Source organism: Hylobates moloch, unplaced genomic scaffold (assembly GCF_009828535.3).
Source record: "Hylobates moloch isolate HMO894 unplaced genomic scaffold, HMol_V3 SCAFFOLD_15, whole genome shotgun sequence".
NCBI lineage: Eukaryota > Metazoa > Chordata > Mammalia > Primates > Hylobatidae > Hylobates > Hylobates moloch.
In genome coordinates, this window is record NW_026652290.1 from 42905500 (window position 1) to 42922726 (window position 17227).

The 17227-nt window shown below is 42.1% G+C and overlaps 1 protein-coding gene across 5 annotated transcripts in view; it reads left to right on the plus strand.

Annotated features, from left to right (window-relative positions):
* Positions 1-17227, plus strand: part of AFF3 (ALF transcription elongation factor 3) — a 611721-nt gene that overhangs the window by 128753 nt on the left and 465741 nt on the right. For 4 of the 5 annotated variants that reach the window (XM_058429074.1, XM_032176529.2, XM_032176532.2 and 1 more), the window contains exons 3-6: positions 1913-1987; positions 4552-4672; positions 6014-6326; positions 6453-6838. In XM_058429074.1, the coding sequence (XP_058285057.1) occupies positions 1913-1987; positions 4552-4672; positions 6014-6326; positions 6453-6838 (895 nt within the window). The remainder of the gene's footprint in view (positions 1-1912; positions 1988-4551; positions 4673-6013; positions 6327-6452; positions 6839-17227) is intronic. The other variant, XM_032176531.2, reaches the window with a different exon arrangement.

Consider the following 17227-nt stretch of genomic DNA (forward strand, 5'->3'; position numbering starts at 1 on the left):
GTGTCTTTATGACATTGTTTTGATGATCAAACTCTTATCCTAAGTTTCTTGATCTTTAAAAAAGTTAACCTAGTCATAATATTCACCATCACTGTCTTTCTCCAAGGGGCATTGTGAGGATAATTAAGGGACATATAGGTGAAATGTTTTGAGCTCAATGGAAGAGAAAAGCCATCAGGCTCATAGATGTTACTTTTATTTAGTTTCATGCTGTTACCGTATGATCAAGAATAGATGAATTTTGGAAATGATGACAGTTTCATGTTTAGACGTCTATTTCTACTTAACCACCATAATTGGCCTTGGCTGGAGCTCTATAAGATAGCACAATTTATAGATTTAAAACAAATAAGTGAGAAATGATCAAAAATGTTTTTACTACATTTTTTATTTGCTATTTTTTTAATTCTAAAAATAAATAGGCCCTTTAAAAGGAGCTGATTAAAAAGGTTTATTTTCTGGGAATGTTATGCATCTGCAACAAATAATAAATAATATTGAAGCAGTTGGCTACCTCCACTTTCATGCAAAATAAATAAATACATTTGGTGACATACATTTGAGGAATGTGATTTTTGTAATTTTTATAGAAATAGGAACAACTTTACAGATGATAGAAATTTTTACCATCTGCTAGTAACAAACATAACTCATAACGTGCGACACATTTTGAGTTTAATGTATATGTTGGCATGCTGGGAATTGTAATTCTCTTAGACCTAAGTCAGCCATCCCAGGGGAAGCTGACCTGACTTTCAGCTTGTCAGGGGAAAGCTTTCTTTGCTTTTAAAGCATGATCTTCACATTGCTCAAATGGCAGGGGGACGAAGAGGGCTAAGCTTTCATGGCAAGAGATGAAGAGAAAGGCACTCTGCAGGCTGGTGAGCACCGGCAAGATTTTCACTTGTAATTAGTGGAATGGGGGCTCACTGTTGAGAAGCTACTGTCTTTGTCAGTCAAAACATTTAGTATTGGTGGAAAGGTGAGAGTTCAGACACTTAGGGAGATACAGGGAGTGGGAAGCCCAGCCTTTCTCTTACAGTGACATCTGCTTTAAGCAAGTGACGTTTTAGCTCCCTAGCCATGAAATAACATGTGGTAGGGGGCTTGTGCTTCTAGTTAAAGAGAAGGAATGGGTGGGTTAGTTTTAAGAAGCAGCTCCGTGGAGGCTACAGAGCTGCCCACCAAGGAAGGAGGAGAGAAACCAAAGGGAAGGCATTGCCTTTCTTTTTGAGTTTCCTTTCCTCTCCTTTGAAGAAGTGGAGACGTTGCCATTTTGAGTCATTCTGGCTTCATCTTATGGTGTGGAAGCATGGCATGAGCATGATGGCGGGCCCCTGAAAAGATGGCTAGTGGATTTCTATTAGTAGATTATGAGTAAGTGGTCCTGAGGGTGTTCACTCCTTCTTGGTATTAGGAGCTGTAGGCTGGTTATGCAGGTAGAACTTCATTAGTGGACTTTATCTAGCAATCTGGATGCTTTAGAAAGCATCTTGGAGTGCTTTGGGGTATCTTTCAGCTTAAAGGGGTTGGGGGATGAGGCAGGTTTAGTTAAAGAGGAGCATCTTTTCTCTCACCTCCAACATTTTCAGAGTAGGACATGGCTCATAACTCCCAGACCTTGGAAATGTATTGGGTCTGATATCTGCCTAATTAATTTTGGTTTTTATCCTATTGCCTTTGTCTTAAACATTTAAGCCATACTGAAAAATAAGTGGAGTTTATGAATCTGTTTTCATGGCTGTTGTCCCTTCCTTTGTTCAGCTTGCCTCCCGTTCTGACCCTCTGGGATCCCGGATCCTTTCCCCTTAGCTTCTGGAAAATATGCTGACAGACTCATGCACGCTAAGATACTCAAGGCTAATCAGGTTTAAAGTGTTTCCGCTTCTTGTGGTGTTTATATTTCTTGCAGGGGTGAAGACATCTTAAACCAGAGGAATGACTCTCTAGTTGTGGAATTTCAGTCATCAGCCAGCAGATGCAGGAGGTATTATTTTGGGCATGGGGGCCTTCTGAGAAGCCCAGAAATCATTCTCAGTGACCACCTGCCTGCTCCATCTTACATAAGGCCACTTTGTACATCACACCAGTCTTGTGTGTCTGGTTAGGTTGACCTGACTGAGGGCAGCAAGCATGTGTGTGGGAGTCCTTGCTATGTATGGGAAAAGGGGAGAGTTATGATGCATGCTGTGCAAGCTTTTTTTTCTTTTGAGATGGAGTCTCGCTCTGTCGCCCAGGCTGGAGTACAGTGGCGCGATCTCGGCTCACTGCAAGCTCCACCTCCCGGGTTCACGCCATTCTCCTGCCTCAGCCTTCCGAGTAGCTGGGACTACAGGCGCCCACCACCGCGCCTGGCTAATTTTTTGTATTTTTAGTAGAAATGGGGTTTCACCGTGTTAGCCAGGATGGTCTCAATATCCTGACCTTGTGATCCACCCATCTCGGCCTCCCAAAGTGCTGGGATTACAGACGTGAGCCACAGTGCCCAGCCGCTTTTTGTTTTCCAACTGCAGGTGTCAATATTGTTCCAAAAACTAGAAATTCATAATGAAACTAGAATTCTCCTGTTGATTAAAGACTACTTCATATCCATCTGCAGTGTGGGTCATATGTCCTCAGAGCAGTCTCCATTTGAAATCCATGGAATGTTCGTGAAAGCCGGGGTTTCGTATTACAAATGTCCATAAGCAGGGCAGGACCATCATACCATCTACTGGGAACTGGAAGTCTGGTTCTGTGAATAAGAGTGTCTTTCCCATCTCCTGCTTTCCTTAGGCTGGTCACTGTCACCACAGCCACCCCAGAGAGTTCTTAGTGATCAGTGATCGTGATGTTAGTGCTGTGAGCCTCTCAATTGGTAGAAGATTCTAGAGGCTGCAGTCCCCATTATATGAAGGTCACTGGTTGGACTCCCAAATCTAATAACTGTGGGTAATATACTAAGGATGAATTAAAATGCTAATAGGCTCCATATTCTGGATCTCTTTACATTCCCTAATCTTAAATTTAAATTAAATGCCTTAGGTGCTGCAGCAGCCTTGCCAGAAGCATGTGTAGCATCACATCACCCCTTAGACAGCAAATTTAAAGTGTACCCCAGCCACACGGGCAGAGCTAGGATAAGCAATATTTATTTTACAATAATTTGTGTGTCCCCTACAGCTACATGATACATATACTTTCTGTTTTACTAAAGATAGTTATTTAGCTTTTAAAAAATCACAATTTTTATAAGTTCCTTTGAACGCACAGATCCTTTTATTATTAACAATATTTTATTAGCAATATGTTGGATTTTGTGGCACCTAAAGCTACTCCAAAGCCATTTTATAGATTACCTTCACATTTAAGCCTTATAACAGTGCCATGAAATGCCCCTGCTTTATAATGAAGTCATTAAGGCGTAGAGAGACCGAGTGGCTTTTCCGTCCCCATGTCGCTGATTTGGGGAGAACCACATTTTGCAGGTGAGTGTCCCGACTCCCAGCTCAGCATCTGCCCACTGGACCAAGTAGGAGCTGGAAGCAGAATGATGGCCAGGTCACTGAACCCACCTGCTTCTGCTGGGAAAGGAGGACAGAGCTCATCTTAAGGGATCTGTAAGCTCTTTTTGATTGGTAGTGTTGGTTCTGTTGTCTACACAGAGGCCAGATTTCTTTATCCACGAAGCCAGAAAAACAAGTGCATTTCCTTCCTTCAGTAAACAAGTCACTTCCTCATCACTAGTTGAATTAACCCCTTTGTTTTCTCCTTATTAGGGGGAAGGAACACTTTATTTCCTCCTCATTTCTTCCAGTTGTCTGGTGCCTGGCCACTTCATAATTGTATTTTGAGAGAATAGATATTAATTTTCTTCAACAAAAGGCTGAGTTCCTTGATGACACAACATAATTCAATTTCCGTTCTCTCCCCTCATTGCCTGCACCCCTTCCTCCTGGCACATTTTTCATAGTTAGGAGGAGTGATAGTGTCAAATATATCAGAAGGAAGAATTGATTCAGTAGTCGTTTGACAACTTGACTGATTAACAGAGATCAGAAGAAGGCTCATAACTGTGAAAACCACTGCAGCATGGAGTTTTTACAGCTCTTTAGGGAGCTAGTTAATGAAAGAATCACTACAGAAACACAGCCATGCAAAAAGGAAAAAAAAAAAAAGAACAGGAGCATTCCCATATAACACTCAGAAGCTCTGTCATAGAGAAAATATGCTCATAATTTCTATTTACACGTCACTGTAATTACCGTCTGCCTTAAGATTACTTTCAGTCTTCTCCTGTCAAAGTTGCTTAGACAGTTCCTCTTTCACATACCAGGAAGAGAAACCTAGTACTGGTTGGAACTGGTCCTAAGGATTCTTTTTCCCCCGAAGAATGTAATTGTTAGACACCCCAGCACACTGCCTGATGACTCTGGCTTTTGTCTCATCCGTGTTCTTGTTATCATCACCATTTGTCCACGAACCAGACTTCTGCACTCACACGAGTGTTACATTGGGCTTTACAGTTTAATTTGTGTGTGTGATTGTTCTCTCTTCTTTTTCCTGATGCAGTGTCTATGAACCAGATAGAAATGCATTACGGAGGAAAGAACGAGAAAGAAGAAATCAAGAAACTCAACAGGATGACGGCACGTTTAATTCTAGTTACTCTCTCTTCAGTGAGCCCTACAAGGTAGGTGGTTTTCAGTTGTTCATCTCTACCTCTCACTTGTTCCTCTCACTGCCTGTGATGGTGGCCTTGACTAAAAGAATTGGCTGACCAAACTTGCATCTTCTGTCTGTTCAGCCCAGGGAAGACAGCTCAGCCACCAAGTATGGGGTCTTCCCCCAGAAATTGAGGTGTGTGGTTCACATGGCTTTACTGGTTACTCCGTCAGTAACATGCAACTTTTGTTTACTATTGAGATCTGCTTGCTGTGATTTTTATCAATAATACAGACTTCATCTCTGCGTTGACATATCAAGGTCAATCCCATTTGTTATGTTTTCTCAGATCGTAGAAAACAAACACTATTAGAAGGAGGTTGTGTTATGTATTTGTCGTACATGGATCATGCTACGATTAGAGTACCTGTTAGGGCTAATGAGAAAGAAAGTCTAAGATTATTTCTCATTTTTACCAAAGGCCAGAAATATAACCTTGCTTCCAAAATGAAATGTCGTCCCAGATTTCACAAATACCTTAGGCGGCATGGAGCTCTGGGTCATTCCGGCTTCCTGAACATTTAGCCCCATGTTCCTTTAAGCTTCACATTGACATCTCTTGCCTGTCACTCTGGATTTCTGGCAAGAATGATATTTAGACTAATCCCGAGCCAAATCTGAATTTTCAAGTAAAGCTTCTAACGGGACTACAATTACAGGACAATCTAATCATAGAAAGACTTAATCCAGTTCATTTTTTAAAGTTGTAATAGTTAATTTTCCTAATTTCCAGGTAATCTGTTTTAGCTGCAACACACCCAATACCAAGGATAGATCCCCCTGCTCCTTTTTATTTTTTGAGACAGAGTCTCATTCTGTCACCCAGGCTGGAGTGCAGTGGTGTGATCTTGGCTCACTGCAACCTCTGCCTCCCAGGTTCAAGTGATTCTTCTGCCTCAGCCTCCTGAGTAGCTGGGACTATAGCAGCCCGACACCACACCCTGCTAATTTTTGTATTTTTAGTAGAGACAGGGTTTTGCCGTGTTGGTCAGGCTGGTCTCAAACTCCTGAACTCAGGTGTTCCGCCCACCTCGGCCTCCCAAAGTGCTGGGATTCCAGGCATGAGCCACTGCACCTGGCCGGATAGATCCCTTTTTATGCACCCCAAGGCCATTACAGGTTTCCTGTTCTGGTGCATCCCCAAGTGCTGACAGACATCTTCAGAGACGATAAGGATTTCGATTTCATCTCTCAGATCTCATTCCACATGTGACAACCCTGGCTCTGTGATTGATAAGGGCACCTGTCGATTATCTCCGGTGTTTCTGTTGTCTCTAACAATAGCGTGGATGTGTTTTTCTTTCTCCAGACTAACAAGGGGGATGAACTCTCCAACCGGATCCAGAACACTTTAGGCAATTATGATGAAATGAAAGACTTTTTAACTGATAGATCCAATCAGAGTCATCTCGTTGGAGTTCCCAAACCTGGGGTTCCTCAGACTCCTGTGAACAAGATTGATGAACATTTTGTTGCAGATTCAAGAGCCCAGACCCAGCCCTCATCTATCTGTAGCACTACAACTTCCACACCAGCAGCTGTTCCCGTGCAGCAGAGTAAGAGAGGCACTATGGGCTGGCAGAAGGCTGGGCACCCACCCTCCGACGGCCAACAGAGAGCAAGTAAGCACAGGCACAGGTTGCTTAATTTGCAAAAATCTGCTAAAACCCAGAGAACTATAATGAAAAAAGAAAATCCCCATGTATCAAGCCCCTCATCCTTATCTTCCTCTTCTTCTTCCAACTCAGCACAACAGGGCTCTCTCAGGACCTTGCTTGGAGATGGTGTTGGCAGACAGCAGCCACGGGCCAAACAAGTGTGCAATGTGGAGGTGGGCCTTCAGACCCAGGAGAGGCCACCTGCCATGGTGGCCAAGCATGGCAGCAGCGGACACTGTGTTCAGAACTTTCCTCCATCCCTAGCTTCAAAACCCAGCCTGGTCCAGCAGAAACCGACTGCATACGTGCGGCCAATGGATGGCCAAGATCAGGCCCCTGATGAGTCTCCTAAGCTGAAGTCGTCTTCGGAAACCAGCGTGCACTGCACATCATACAGGGGAGTCCCTGCCAGCAAGCCGGAGCCAGCCAGAGCCAAGGCCAAGCTCTCCAAGTTCAGCATCCCCAAGCAGGGGGAGGTGAGTCTTTATCAGCACCGTTCACGTGCAACTGCGTAGTTACAAGTGACAATTTGACCCTTGTGAATTCAGTTTCCATGTTTCTTTTTTTTCAGTGATGTGGTTGACTTCATGTGGTAGGATTTGTAGCAGTCACTAAAAGGGGGGCATACTTAAATAATGATTTCTTAAAATCTCAAATTTATTATAATTTGAATTTTTAGAGTTCCAGCAAATGCAGTTGTGTGTGTATGCATTAGTTAGGGAAGGAATGTCCCCTTCAGTATAGTTTGAGAATTTCTTCTGAACAGCTAGTGTTCACTGAGGTATAAATAAAATTAAGAAATAAGTGAATAAGTGATTCAGAAGTAAGAAAAGCACTTAAAGGCTATAATTTCAGTATCTGTTTAGCTATTTAAGACAAATTTTTATGTAAAAGAGCTCCAAAACTCTCTGAACATTTTTGTGTTTTGAAATATTTTAACACAAACTTTACCAAGTAAACCTCATAATAGTTTTTAAATTAATTGTTTAAATTATTCAACTTTGAATATGGTGAATTATTCAAATGTTTTGGTTTGGAAATCCCGTCCTGTCTCAGACCATATTCCAAATTGATGATGGTTGTGAAGAGTACATGAAGAAAAACATATGACCATGCATACATATTTTTTGCTGTGATATTGTATACTAACTAAAATTAAATGTGAGTTCTTGAACATTATACTTAAGAACTGTTCAGTTTTTTCTCTTTTTAACATATTCTTTAAAGACTAAATAACAGTGTGGCCAGAATATTCTTTGTATCTTAATTTGATTTAATAACCAAATGAAAGCAATGATTTGACATTTGTTGTTGCATTTTTGACAAGGCTGAGCTTAAACATTTCTGAACTATCATCTCAGAGATCACCACAGACTGATAGGGAGATCAATATATCACCCTTAGAGAAGACCTCTTTTTTAATCTATGAGATGTTTACACTGGTTTTGTAGAGAAAATTAAGTGACAGGTATACCGTAACTTTTTTTGATTACATGTTTATGATAGATTCTAGAAAATGTTCACTAGGAATTAATGGAAGCAAAATGTAATTTCTATAGGCATTTATGTTTTTAAAAGTTTGTAGGAGACACACATAGATACCACCTTACAAAACTGAATTCATCAGGCTGTTTGATTCGTCATCATCAAATGACTGGTAGCAGCAAATAAATTCCGGCGTATCCTTGAGCCAGTGGTGACTGACTTTTACAACCACCAGGAACCCCTTCATTATTTAAATCTCAATTGACTTCTTGTTAAAATGGTTTTTATCTACCAGAGAAACTTCAGATTTATTAGGTAATAATTTACATGTTTGTTTATTTTGGAATTCAGTGAGTTCATAAAACTCTAGTTAAAACAAAAAAGATGAATTTTTGATTGCCAGTAAAGCCTTAAGCAGATAATGGTGCAGTTTTTATGAGGCTTTTGGGTATGTCATTAATAACCTGGACACTTTCAGGATGCCCTTTGAGGACTCAGATTGGAAAGAACATGCTGTGTATGGTGTCTGGTTAGCAGAAAGAGAGGGGGATGCCTCAGACAGAGACTCATGCTGAGAGAAATCAGAGCTTTCTATGGGAAGTGTTCCATTTCCCCTATATGTAGTGACATTGAACTAGCGAGCCTGCCCTCTTCCTAACATTTTGTCCTGAATATTTCAAAAAGGCCAATCATGCTTTGATAGAGAAGAGATAAGAGGTGTTTGTAGAAGAAAGTTAAAAATTGGTAGGTGGGTTCTTTTTTTTTTTGGTGAAGGGGGGTGCAGTGTTTATCATAGTTAAAAGCACTGCATATTAGGAGAAATATTGTAATTTGAACCTTATAACACTTGTCTGTTTAATCAGTCCACTCCCACAATAAAAACATGACTAAATTTCACAGTCAGCAGCCAAGTAATAAGTTATTTCTACCTTTCAAACTCAGAGATCTTTGTTGACAGTATTCCAAGAGAAGATTAAGACATACTCTTTTGCAGGTACATTGTTCAATATTTATAGGCTATTCCAATAAAATCCACAATCAGGCCAGGCACAGCGGCTCATTCCTGTAATCCCAGTACTTTGGGAGGCTGAGGTGGGAGGATTGCTTGAGGCCAGAGTTCAAGACCAGCCTGGGCAACATAGTGAGATCCCATCTCTACAAAAAATAAATAAATAAATAAAATTCAGAATCATAACATAGAAGCTGAAGAATTTTATCAACCAGATTTTACTTTTGAGGGAATAAATATTTTTATTTTTTGAAAGAGGTAAAACAATTTAATGTGACAATTTCAAAAATATTCATGCTGATATTTTTAAAAATAAAGATACTGCTGGTATGAAAATGTCCTCTCAATAGTACAGACATTAATTTCCGGTGAGGTAGAGAAGGTGTTTTTTAGGGAAATTTCCAAAGAAAATGACCTGCAAGGTTATTACTTGACTATGGTTTTTCAGGATGTTAGCTACAGAGCAAGACTTATCACAGTGTGAAGAATTTGGGGGCTGGAAGGCTTAGGTAAAAATGACATAAAAACAAGGAGGGCCATGCAAAAATAGCTGTTTGGCATCATATAGGTACATTCCTCATAAGAAAATCAGATTAATAACTAGGTGCAATGCAATGAGAGAATTTTTTTTTAATGTAAGATGTAATCTCCAAGAAATTTACATTAACTGAATAAATTAGACTCCAGCACATAGCTTTTAATTTGCAGTTTCTCTCATTTGCAGTCCAAATTAAGTTTAAAATTGGCCTTTTAGCCCTAGGAAAATTCCCTCACCTTCATCACCCTTGTAGTAGAAAAACAATTCTGTATTATTTTTTAAAATTTGGAAATTTTGAATCCCTTTTGCCTGGTTTTACACTTCATAAACTCTTCATTCTTTCCCTTACAACATCTGCACCCTACCTGCTGCTATGGCAAATTATTTGCAATAATTCCTGAGTCTTCAATAATAGGTAATTAGTGCAGAAAAATCCAGTGCAATTTGATGTGGAAGTTAAAGACCTCAAGAGAATTCCTTAACTCGTACACCTGCTTCTTGGCTGGCTTTTTCCGACTCAGTTTTGTGTTTAATGAAAAACACATTTTTGTTGTTGTAGCTGAGTCTTTTATTCTGAACACCACTCCTCATTAAGTGAGCCTCCCTGGGAGTGCCCCTTGGAAAGGTGTCTACGGTTGGGTGAGAGATCAGGGACTAACGAATAGCCAAAGCATGCCCTCTAGAATGTTCTAGGGCACAGCACACTGAATTTTATTTCTGACTGAAGTGAATTATTTTTTGTTCACACACACACACAAATTAATATTTTGTGCTCAGCATGTAATTCCAGATCCAAACATTGGGGACTGTTAACCTAGAGAGGCAGAAACAGTTTTGTGGGACCTCAAATTTGCAGTCTTGGGGATCTTCTTTAGGAATGAATAGAAAATATCTCACCCTTGCCATTATTTCAAAGACCTATAACTGTGTTAACACAGTACTACCCCCAACCCCCCCCCCTCCAACTCTCCAGGGCCTTAGAGACCTTGAAGCTTAAGCATCATTAACTTCATAGTGTATCTGTCTTTGGCTCATGGAATAATATAAAATCATTACTAAGATGATCATTTTAGATTTGAAAAAAGTTATATTAACCTAAACTTGGTAGAATTTAAAAATACATATGTATATGTTAGGTGATGGGGGCAGGGCACAAAATAGGACAGTGGCGTGAAAATCCTAACATGCAGAGCCATTGAGACAACATAGGAGAGTCCTGGGCCTTTTCCAGTTGGTGGTTTGACAAGTTACAGCTTCAGCAGTGTATTCCAAAACCTACATGTTATAGTTTTCTGTTTGCAATTTAATAAGTAGTGATAGTTTGAAACTGCTGTTGCAGAGGGCTCCAGTGGCTGGGAACAGAATTCATTTGATAAGCCAGGGGAGCAAAGGAAGCCAGGAGCTGGTGCCCATAGCTTAGTCAGTGGTAAGGAAAGAGACACCTGAATTTGAATATCAATCAATAGACTGTGGTATCCTAGATGTTTTCATAGTGGTTGATAATTCATCTATAAGAACAGAGAAACCATTTATGGTTGATCAGAATTTTATTTGTTAAAATAAGTAATTAAATAGTCTGAGATGTATTGATTAATCATAGAATTTTCATGAAGGGCATTTTAAAATTGTCGTTTGTGCCATGAAAAAGAATAGAAAGATGAAGCACCCGTGATTCCATAAAATAGCTTCCTAGAAAAGCAATTAACTGATTTTTTCTAAAGTTCACAGAAGATAAATGATGTAGGCTTCCTATTTCCTGTCACTCTTGGTTACCTTTGTATGAAAATGGATTTCTTCCAAATTAAAGTCGGCACCAGCCTGTCAGGCAAAAAAGGCATCTGTAAAGCAATGTGTACATTACATATTCATGCCAGCCGAATTTCTTAATTACATTTGAGATGTATAATGTTTTCAAATTGAAGTATGCTATCTGATTGCTCCTGGAAGAAATGAGGGTGTGTGGCAAGCCTGGAGACTCAGTTTCCCCACCTGTTGTGGTGTCATCTTTCCCATCACCCTCGCTCACCCATGGCAGTCGGAGGCCACGTCCCGCAGGACAGCGTGGCATAGCAACAGCACGGATGGTTACGCTCTGCACTTCCTCCTGTCTGCTCGATGGGCAGCTTCCGTCCTCTTAGAACGTGGAGTGCCTGTACTGCGTATACCTGGAAGACTGGAGACCCAAACCTTGGTCTCAGATGCTGGAGGGAAGCACTTGGTTTCTGTAGTTTAGATGGGTCGTTCTGAAGGTCGTAATGAAGACTGGCAAGTGGAAATATTTCCACATTTTCCAGTCCTTTTATGTTCGGCCAATGGGGTCTTAAAAGGTAAGGCACTTGGGCGGGGCGCAGTGGCTCACACCTGTAATCCCTGCACTTTGGGAGGCCGAGGTGGGTGGATCACGAGGTTAGGAGATGGAGACCATCCTGGCCAACATGGTAAAACCTCATGTATACCAAAAACACAAAAATTAGCTGGGCGTGGTGGTGCATGCCTGTAATCCCAGCTACTCAGGAGGCTGAGGCAGGAGAATTGCCTCAACTCGGGATGCAGAAATTGCGGTGAGACGAGATCGTGCCACTGCAGTCCAGTCTGGGCGACAGAGTGAGTCTCTGTCTCAAAAAAACCAAAAACCCAAAAAAAAAAAAATAAAAATAAAAATAAGAAAGGTAAGGCATTTAACATGAAAAAACTTCAGTTTCAGTTTCTGTAGTCTTGTGATGAGAAATTTGAAGAAAGTGTGTTAAAATGTGTCGTGTGTGTGAAGGTGCTAGAGACTTTTTGCTTTCTCTTTCCTCTCTGGGCTCCTTCAGACATATCATTAAGCCAAGTTTTCTAGCCTTAAGGGTGGGAAACTACCACTGACCAGGAAGCGTGGAGGGCGGGACCTGGAGGGAGATTATTAGCAAGCCCACTTTATTTTCCGTACTTTCTCAGTTCTGGTAAAGCTTTCTCTCCCGGAATGCGTCTGAACGGATTACAGGGCTGCTTTCCCTTCAGCTGCAGCCTCCAGGGCCTGAGCTCCACACCTGGGGCTGCTTAAGAACCGCTGCCGCCCCCCCCCCCCCCGCCCCCACCGCCCTGGCCTCTGCATTTGGAGTCAGTTGAAAGTGACGTGTGATCCTGCGTGTATTCCACCCACAAAGCAGGTGTCACTTTTCCAGTTTCATGAGAAAAGCTTGTGTCTTTCATCTTTTCTTTGGTCAGAAATCTTGTGCAGTCTTTCAGATATACAGGGAAGAGGTAGAATGCTGTGGAATGGGTGCAGCTATGGAGACTGGCAAGAACTGGGCCTGCCACCTGTCAGCCGTGTGATGGGGAGCAAGTGGTTTAATTCCTCAGGGCTTCAGTTTCCTTATGTGTGAGGTGGAGAACATGATAATGATACCTGCTTGGCAGAGTTATTGCAGCAGCGGGGAGTGAATGAGACGTATGTAATGTGCTTAGCACAGTGACAATATAGTAAGCATTTGGCAAATATTGGCTACATTTCTGTTATTTAAACACCTTTGAAACGAAAGCAAACAAAATAGAAAAGTGAGTATATTGTTGAGAGTGATTTTATGTTTATGTATGTGTGTGTGTGTGCGTGCTAGAGAGAGATGAAATTCTAAAAGTTCCTTTGTATTAGAAATAACTGAAATCTTGAAAACCAAGATTATCCTGGATTAATATCACAAATCCTGAGTAGTGAGTGTAATTCTTCCTTATTTGATGCTAGCCCCCTCCTGAGATCTTATTTTCAAGTCTGAGATCACCTTTTCTCTCTTTTTCTGTGTATTTGTTTTTTTCTGAGCTATTGTTATCTATAGTGGAACGTATCACATGAGAGCTTTATTCCCAATTAAATGAAATACTAAATCAACAAGATTTGAGCTGAGGACAAGTATTAAAATGTTCACATAGTAAGCGTTTAGAATGACTTGTTGAGACAGATCTGTTTGAAGCCACAGTGTATTAAATAGTGTGTTTAATTGGGCTGAGCAGTAGAATCACTTATCTCCACATGATTAACCAGCATTAGCAATACATTTACAGTAGATGAAAATGGAGTCTCCCTAGTGCTGTTTGCAGATCCCATTCTATAGCTACTCATGTGGCAAGCACCCGTTGACCATGCCTCACACTCCTGTTGCTGTTCTGACCAAACGGTGGGCTGTGGGACCAAGAGATGTCTCCGGAAGTGATACTGACTGGGACCCCTCTCTCTGCTGTAATTGGCCCAGTTCTAGAGCAGAGCAAGGAGTGTGGATTCTAGAGCTGGAATGTCTGAGTTTCTTCATTCCATTTGCTGGCCAGATGGCCTGGTGCCTCAGTTGCCTCATCTGTGACAGAATCATGGTAGAACCTCCTGATAGCATTTTTATGACTGTTAGATGAGTTAGTACTTACAGTGCTTAGCACAGTGGCTGGCACATAGTAAGCCCTCAGAAACAATTCACACTCATAATAATTCCTATAGTTATTTATAGTGGCTGTGTTTGCTTCGCATTTACCTGCTCATGTGTCCAACCCCAGATGGGTTGACAGCTCTGAGTGTAGAAATTGAAGAGAGGTGGATGAATTTCACTAGATTATAAGTTCCACAAAGTCAGGGATTTTTGTTTATTTTGTTCTATTTTCACGGTACTGCTTACTGAAGCATCTCTAATGGTTCCTGGCACATAGTTTGTGCTCAATAGATGCTTATTGGATGAGTTAATTAATTTAAGGATATGGATGAAAGAAGGTGCTCCCCACCAATCCTGGGCCTCCCCGTGTGGGGCCTCCGTAATCCCTGCCAGACCTTTATGGGAAGAGAGGAGCCAAACACTTCCAACATATAATTTATAGCTGCTGTTACAAAGCGAAATGGAAACCGCATTTACTGATGTATGTAAACACAGCACATATAAAATAAATCATAGAGCTAGATGCTGGCCTCAGAAATAAACACTTAACAGGCAGTGCTCTGAGTGGGACGCTGTGTTCTCTGCCTCTTTTTCCTTGTTCTCCTTTGTTTGATTTTCATGAGCAGAAGTCCTTCCCTGGGGGTAGTGTGTGCGGGTGTGCTGCGCGTGTGCTCCCACAGATGGTCATGTTCTCTGACCACAAGATGATGTGGGAATGAGGAGGGTGATGAGGGGAACAGAGCAATATAGGAGAGAGCCCACATTTCCAGCGTCTCTGCCACATGAACTAGGTTTTAATGTACGAAAGGCCTAAAATATGCAGAGTTCTTAGAACACCCGTTGGCCCCATGGGGTGCTGTTTCCCAGAATGTCTCTCAGCCTTTTTCTCTGCCTGCCATTTAGTACTTTACCAATCCTGTTTCTGTCACGATTCCTCGTTCAGTTATTCATGGGAAGGCTGCATTGTTTCATAATTTAGGTGAACATAAGCCGTGTATGTCTCCTGAGCTCTGTGTATTTGTTATCTGACAGACATAACCTTCAGGAATAGCATCTGTGTCCATATAGGCCTTGGCATGTCTTTAATACACACTAAACGGTTGACCCCTTATGTGTGTAACAAAAGGATTAACAGCAGAAAATAGGAAAATGTATGCATTCAGCTATTTCTCTCTATAAGCCCTGACAAAAGGTATACACAGGCCCTCTGCCCACCTCCCCCCCATTCTTGGATATCTCCATCAGTGATGAAGGCCTCCTCCATCCCCCGAGGGATGCTTGATGCTCTCTGTGGCATCCCTGCTAAGGCTCATGCTGCTACACTGAAACCCCCCAGCAGAAGGGGATGGTGCCCTCCTGGGGTGCCCTTTTCATCTTTGGGCAGCTCTGACCCTTATGCTGATGGACAAATCAACCCTTCTATAACTTAACTCTTCTTAGCTTTGGTCATGCCCCTGGGATTTCTTAATTGCTGGCAATTTCATTTTCATCCATCTTTGATGACTGATTCGTACCTACTAGGTCCTTACTGTGTCCCTCAGGATAGTCCCTCACACAGGGTCATGACGCCCTTTACCAGACAGACCTAAAAGTCAGAGGAGCCTTCCTGTGTCACCATAGCCTACCTAAATTCCTGTTAGAATTTTGATTTTTAACCCTTTGGCAGTTGACAGTAAGTGGTATGGAGAGAGGAAAAAGCAGAGCGGGGGAAAGAGGGCTGGGGATGCCCATGGGGGTGGAGGGTGGGAGCTGGGTACAGCATTGAGAGGGTGGCTGGGTCACTGCACTGAGACAGTGAGATGTGAGAAGGAGAACAGTGAGGCTGGGACGTGGTAGAGCTAGCCAGGAAGACATGGCAGGGAGAAGGCACGTGCCAGGTGGAGTGGGATGGAGAGCTGGAGTGAAGGCTGAGTGGGAATGTGCCTCCTCGCCTGGGATAGCAACAAGACAGCATGCTGCAGCGGTGTACATGGGGTGGGAGAAGTGGCAAGGGAGGCCACGTCTTGCAAGGCCTGCCAAGCCTCAGTAAGGACCGTGGCTTTACTGTGAGAATTGGGAGCCATTGAAGGGTTTGGAGCAGAGGAGTGTCATGATCTGACATAGGTATGAAAATGATCGGTTTGGCTGTTGCACTGCGAATGAGCTGTAATGCGTCAGGGGAGAAGTGGAACATGGCTTGGCAGGTTATTGTGCTAATCTAGGGGAGGTGATAGTTGCTGGGACCATGGGGACAGCAAAGATGGTAAGATTGGATTCTGTATATATTTTGAAGGAGAGCCAGTAAGATTGGCTGACAGCTTGGATGACAGACAGAGGAACTGAGGACAGATATTTGAGCTAAGCAAATGAAAGGAAGAAGTCACTATCAACTGAGATGAGAAAAACTATGTGTGAGGCAGGTGTTGGGGGCAAGAGCAAGAGTTTACTTACTCACTTGGGCTTATTGAGTTTGAGTTGTCTCTTAGACATCCAAGTGGAGGTGACCCACAAGTCTGGAGTTTGGAGAACGAAATCTGTATCTGGGCTGGAGGTCTAGATTTGGGAGTTGTGCATATACACGTGGCATCTAATGCCTTGAGCTTGGATGTCGTAACCCAGGGAGTGAGGGCAGGTGGTGAGGGCTGAGCTGTGGTGTATTCCTACCTAAAGGGATCAGTCTGATGAGAAGGAACCAGCAAAAAAGAAGGGATCAGTAGGTAGGAAGAAAACAGAGTATAGCATCGGGAAGCCATGAGGAAAGGGGGTCTCAAGAAGGCAAGGGAGTTATTACCAGTGTCACCTCTGCTGTGTTAGGCTTAGTAACATGGAGGTCAGCATCTCCCTTGATGAGAGTTTTTGGGGCCAATGTCTATTTGGGTTTGAGAGAGAAGCAAGAAGAGGAATTAGAGACATTACCTACAGTCTTTCTGGAAGTTTTGCTGCAAAGGACAGCAAAGATTTTGTAAGTAACAAGTCTTCGTTACAAAAATTTAGATAACATTAAGAACATAAAGAAGGGCTGGGCACGGTGGCTCACGCCTGTAATCCCAGCACTTTGGGAGGCTGAGGTGGGCAGATCACAAGGTCAGGAGATCGAGACCATCCTGGCTAACATGGCAAAACCCCATCTCTACTAAAAATACAAAAAAAAAAAAAAATTAGCCGGGCGTGGTGGCAGGTGCCTGTAGTCCCAGCTACTCATGAGTCAAGATCGCGCCATTGCACTCCAGCCTGGGCAATGGAGCAAGACTCCGTCTCAAAACAACAACAACAACAAAAAAACATGAAGAAAAAAATCACCGGTGGTTCTGTAATCTGGAAATGATCACATTTAATGTTTTGATTAAAGAGCAGATCCTTCTGGTCTTTTTTCTGTGCTTTATCTTTCTGATTAAATTGAGATTAAAGCTATATTTGGTTATTATCTCATTTATTTTCCTTACTTATTGTAACCACTTTCCCA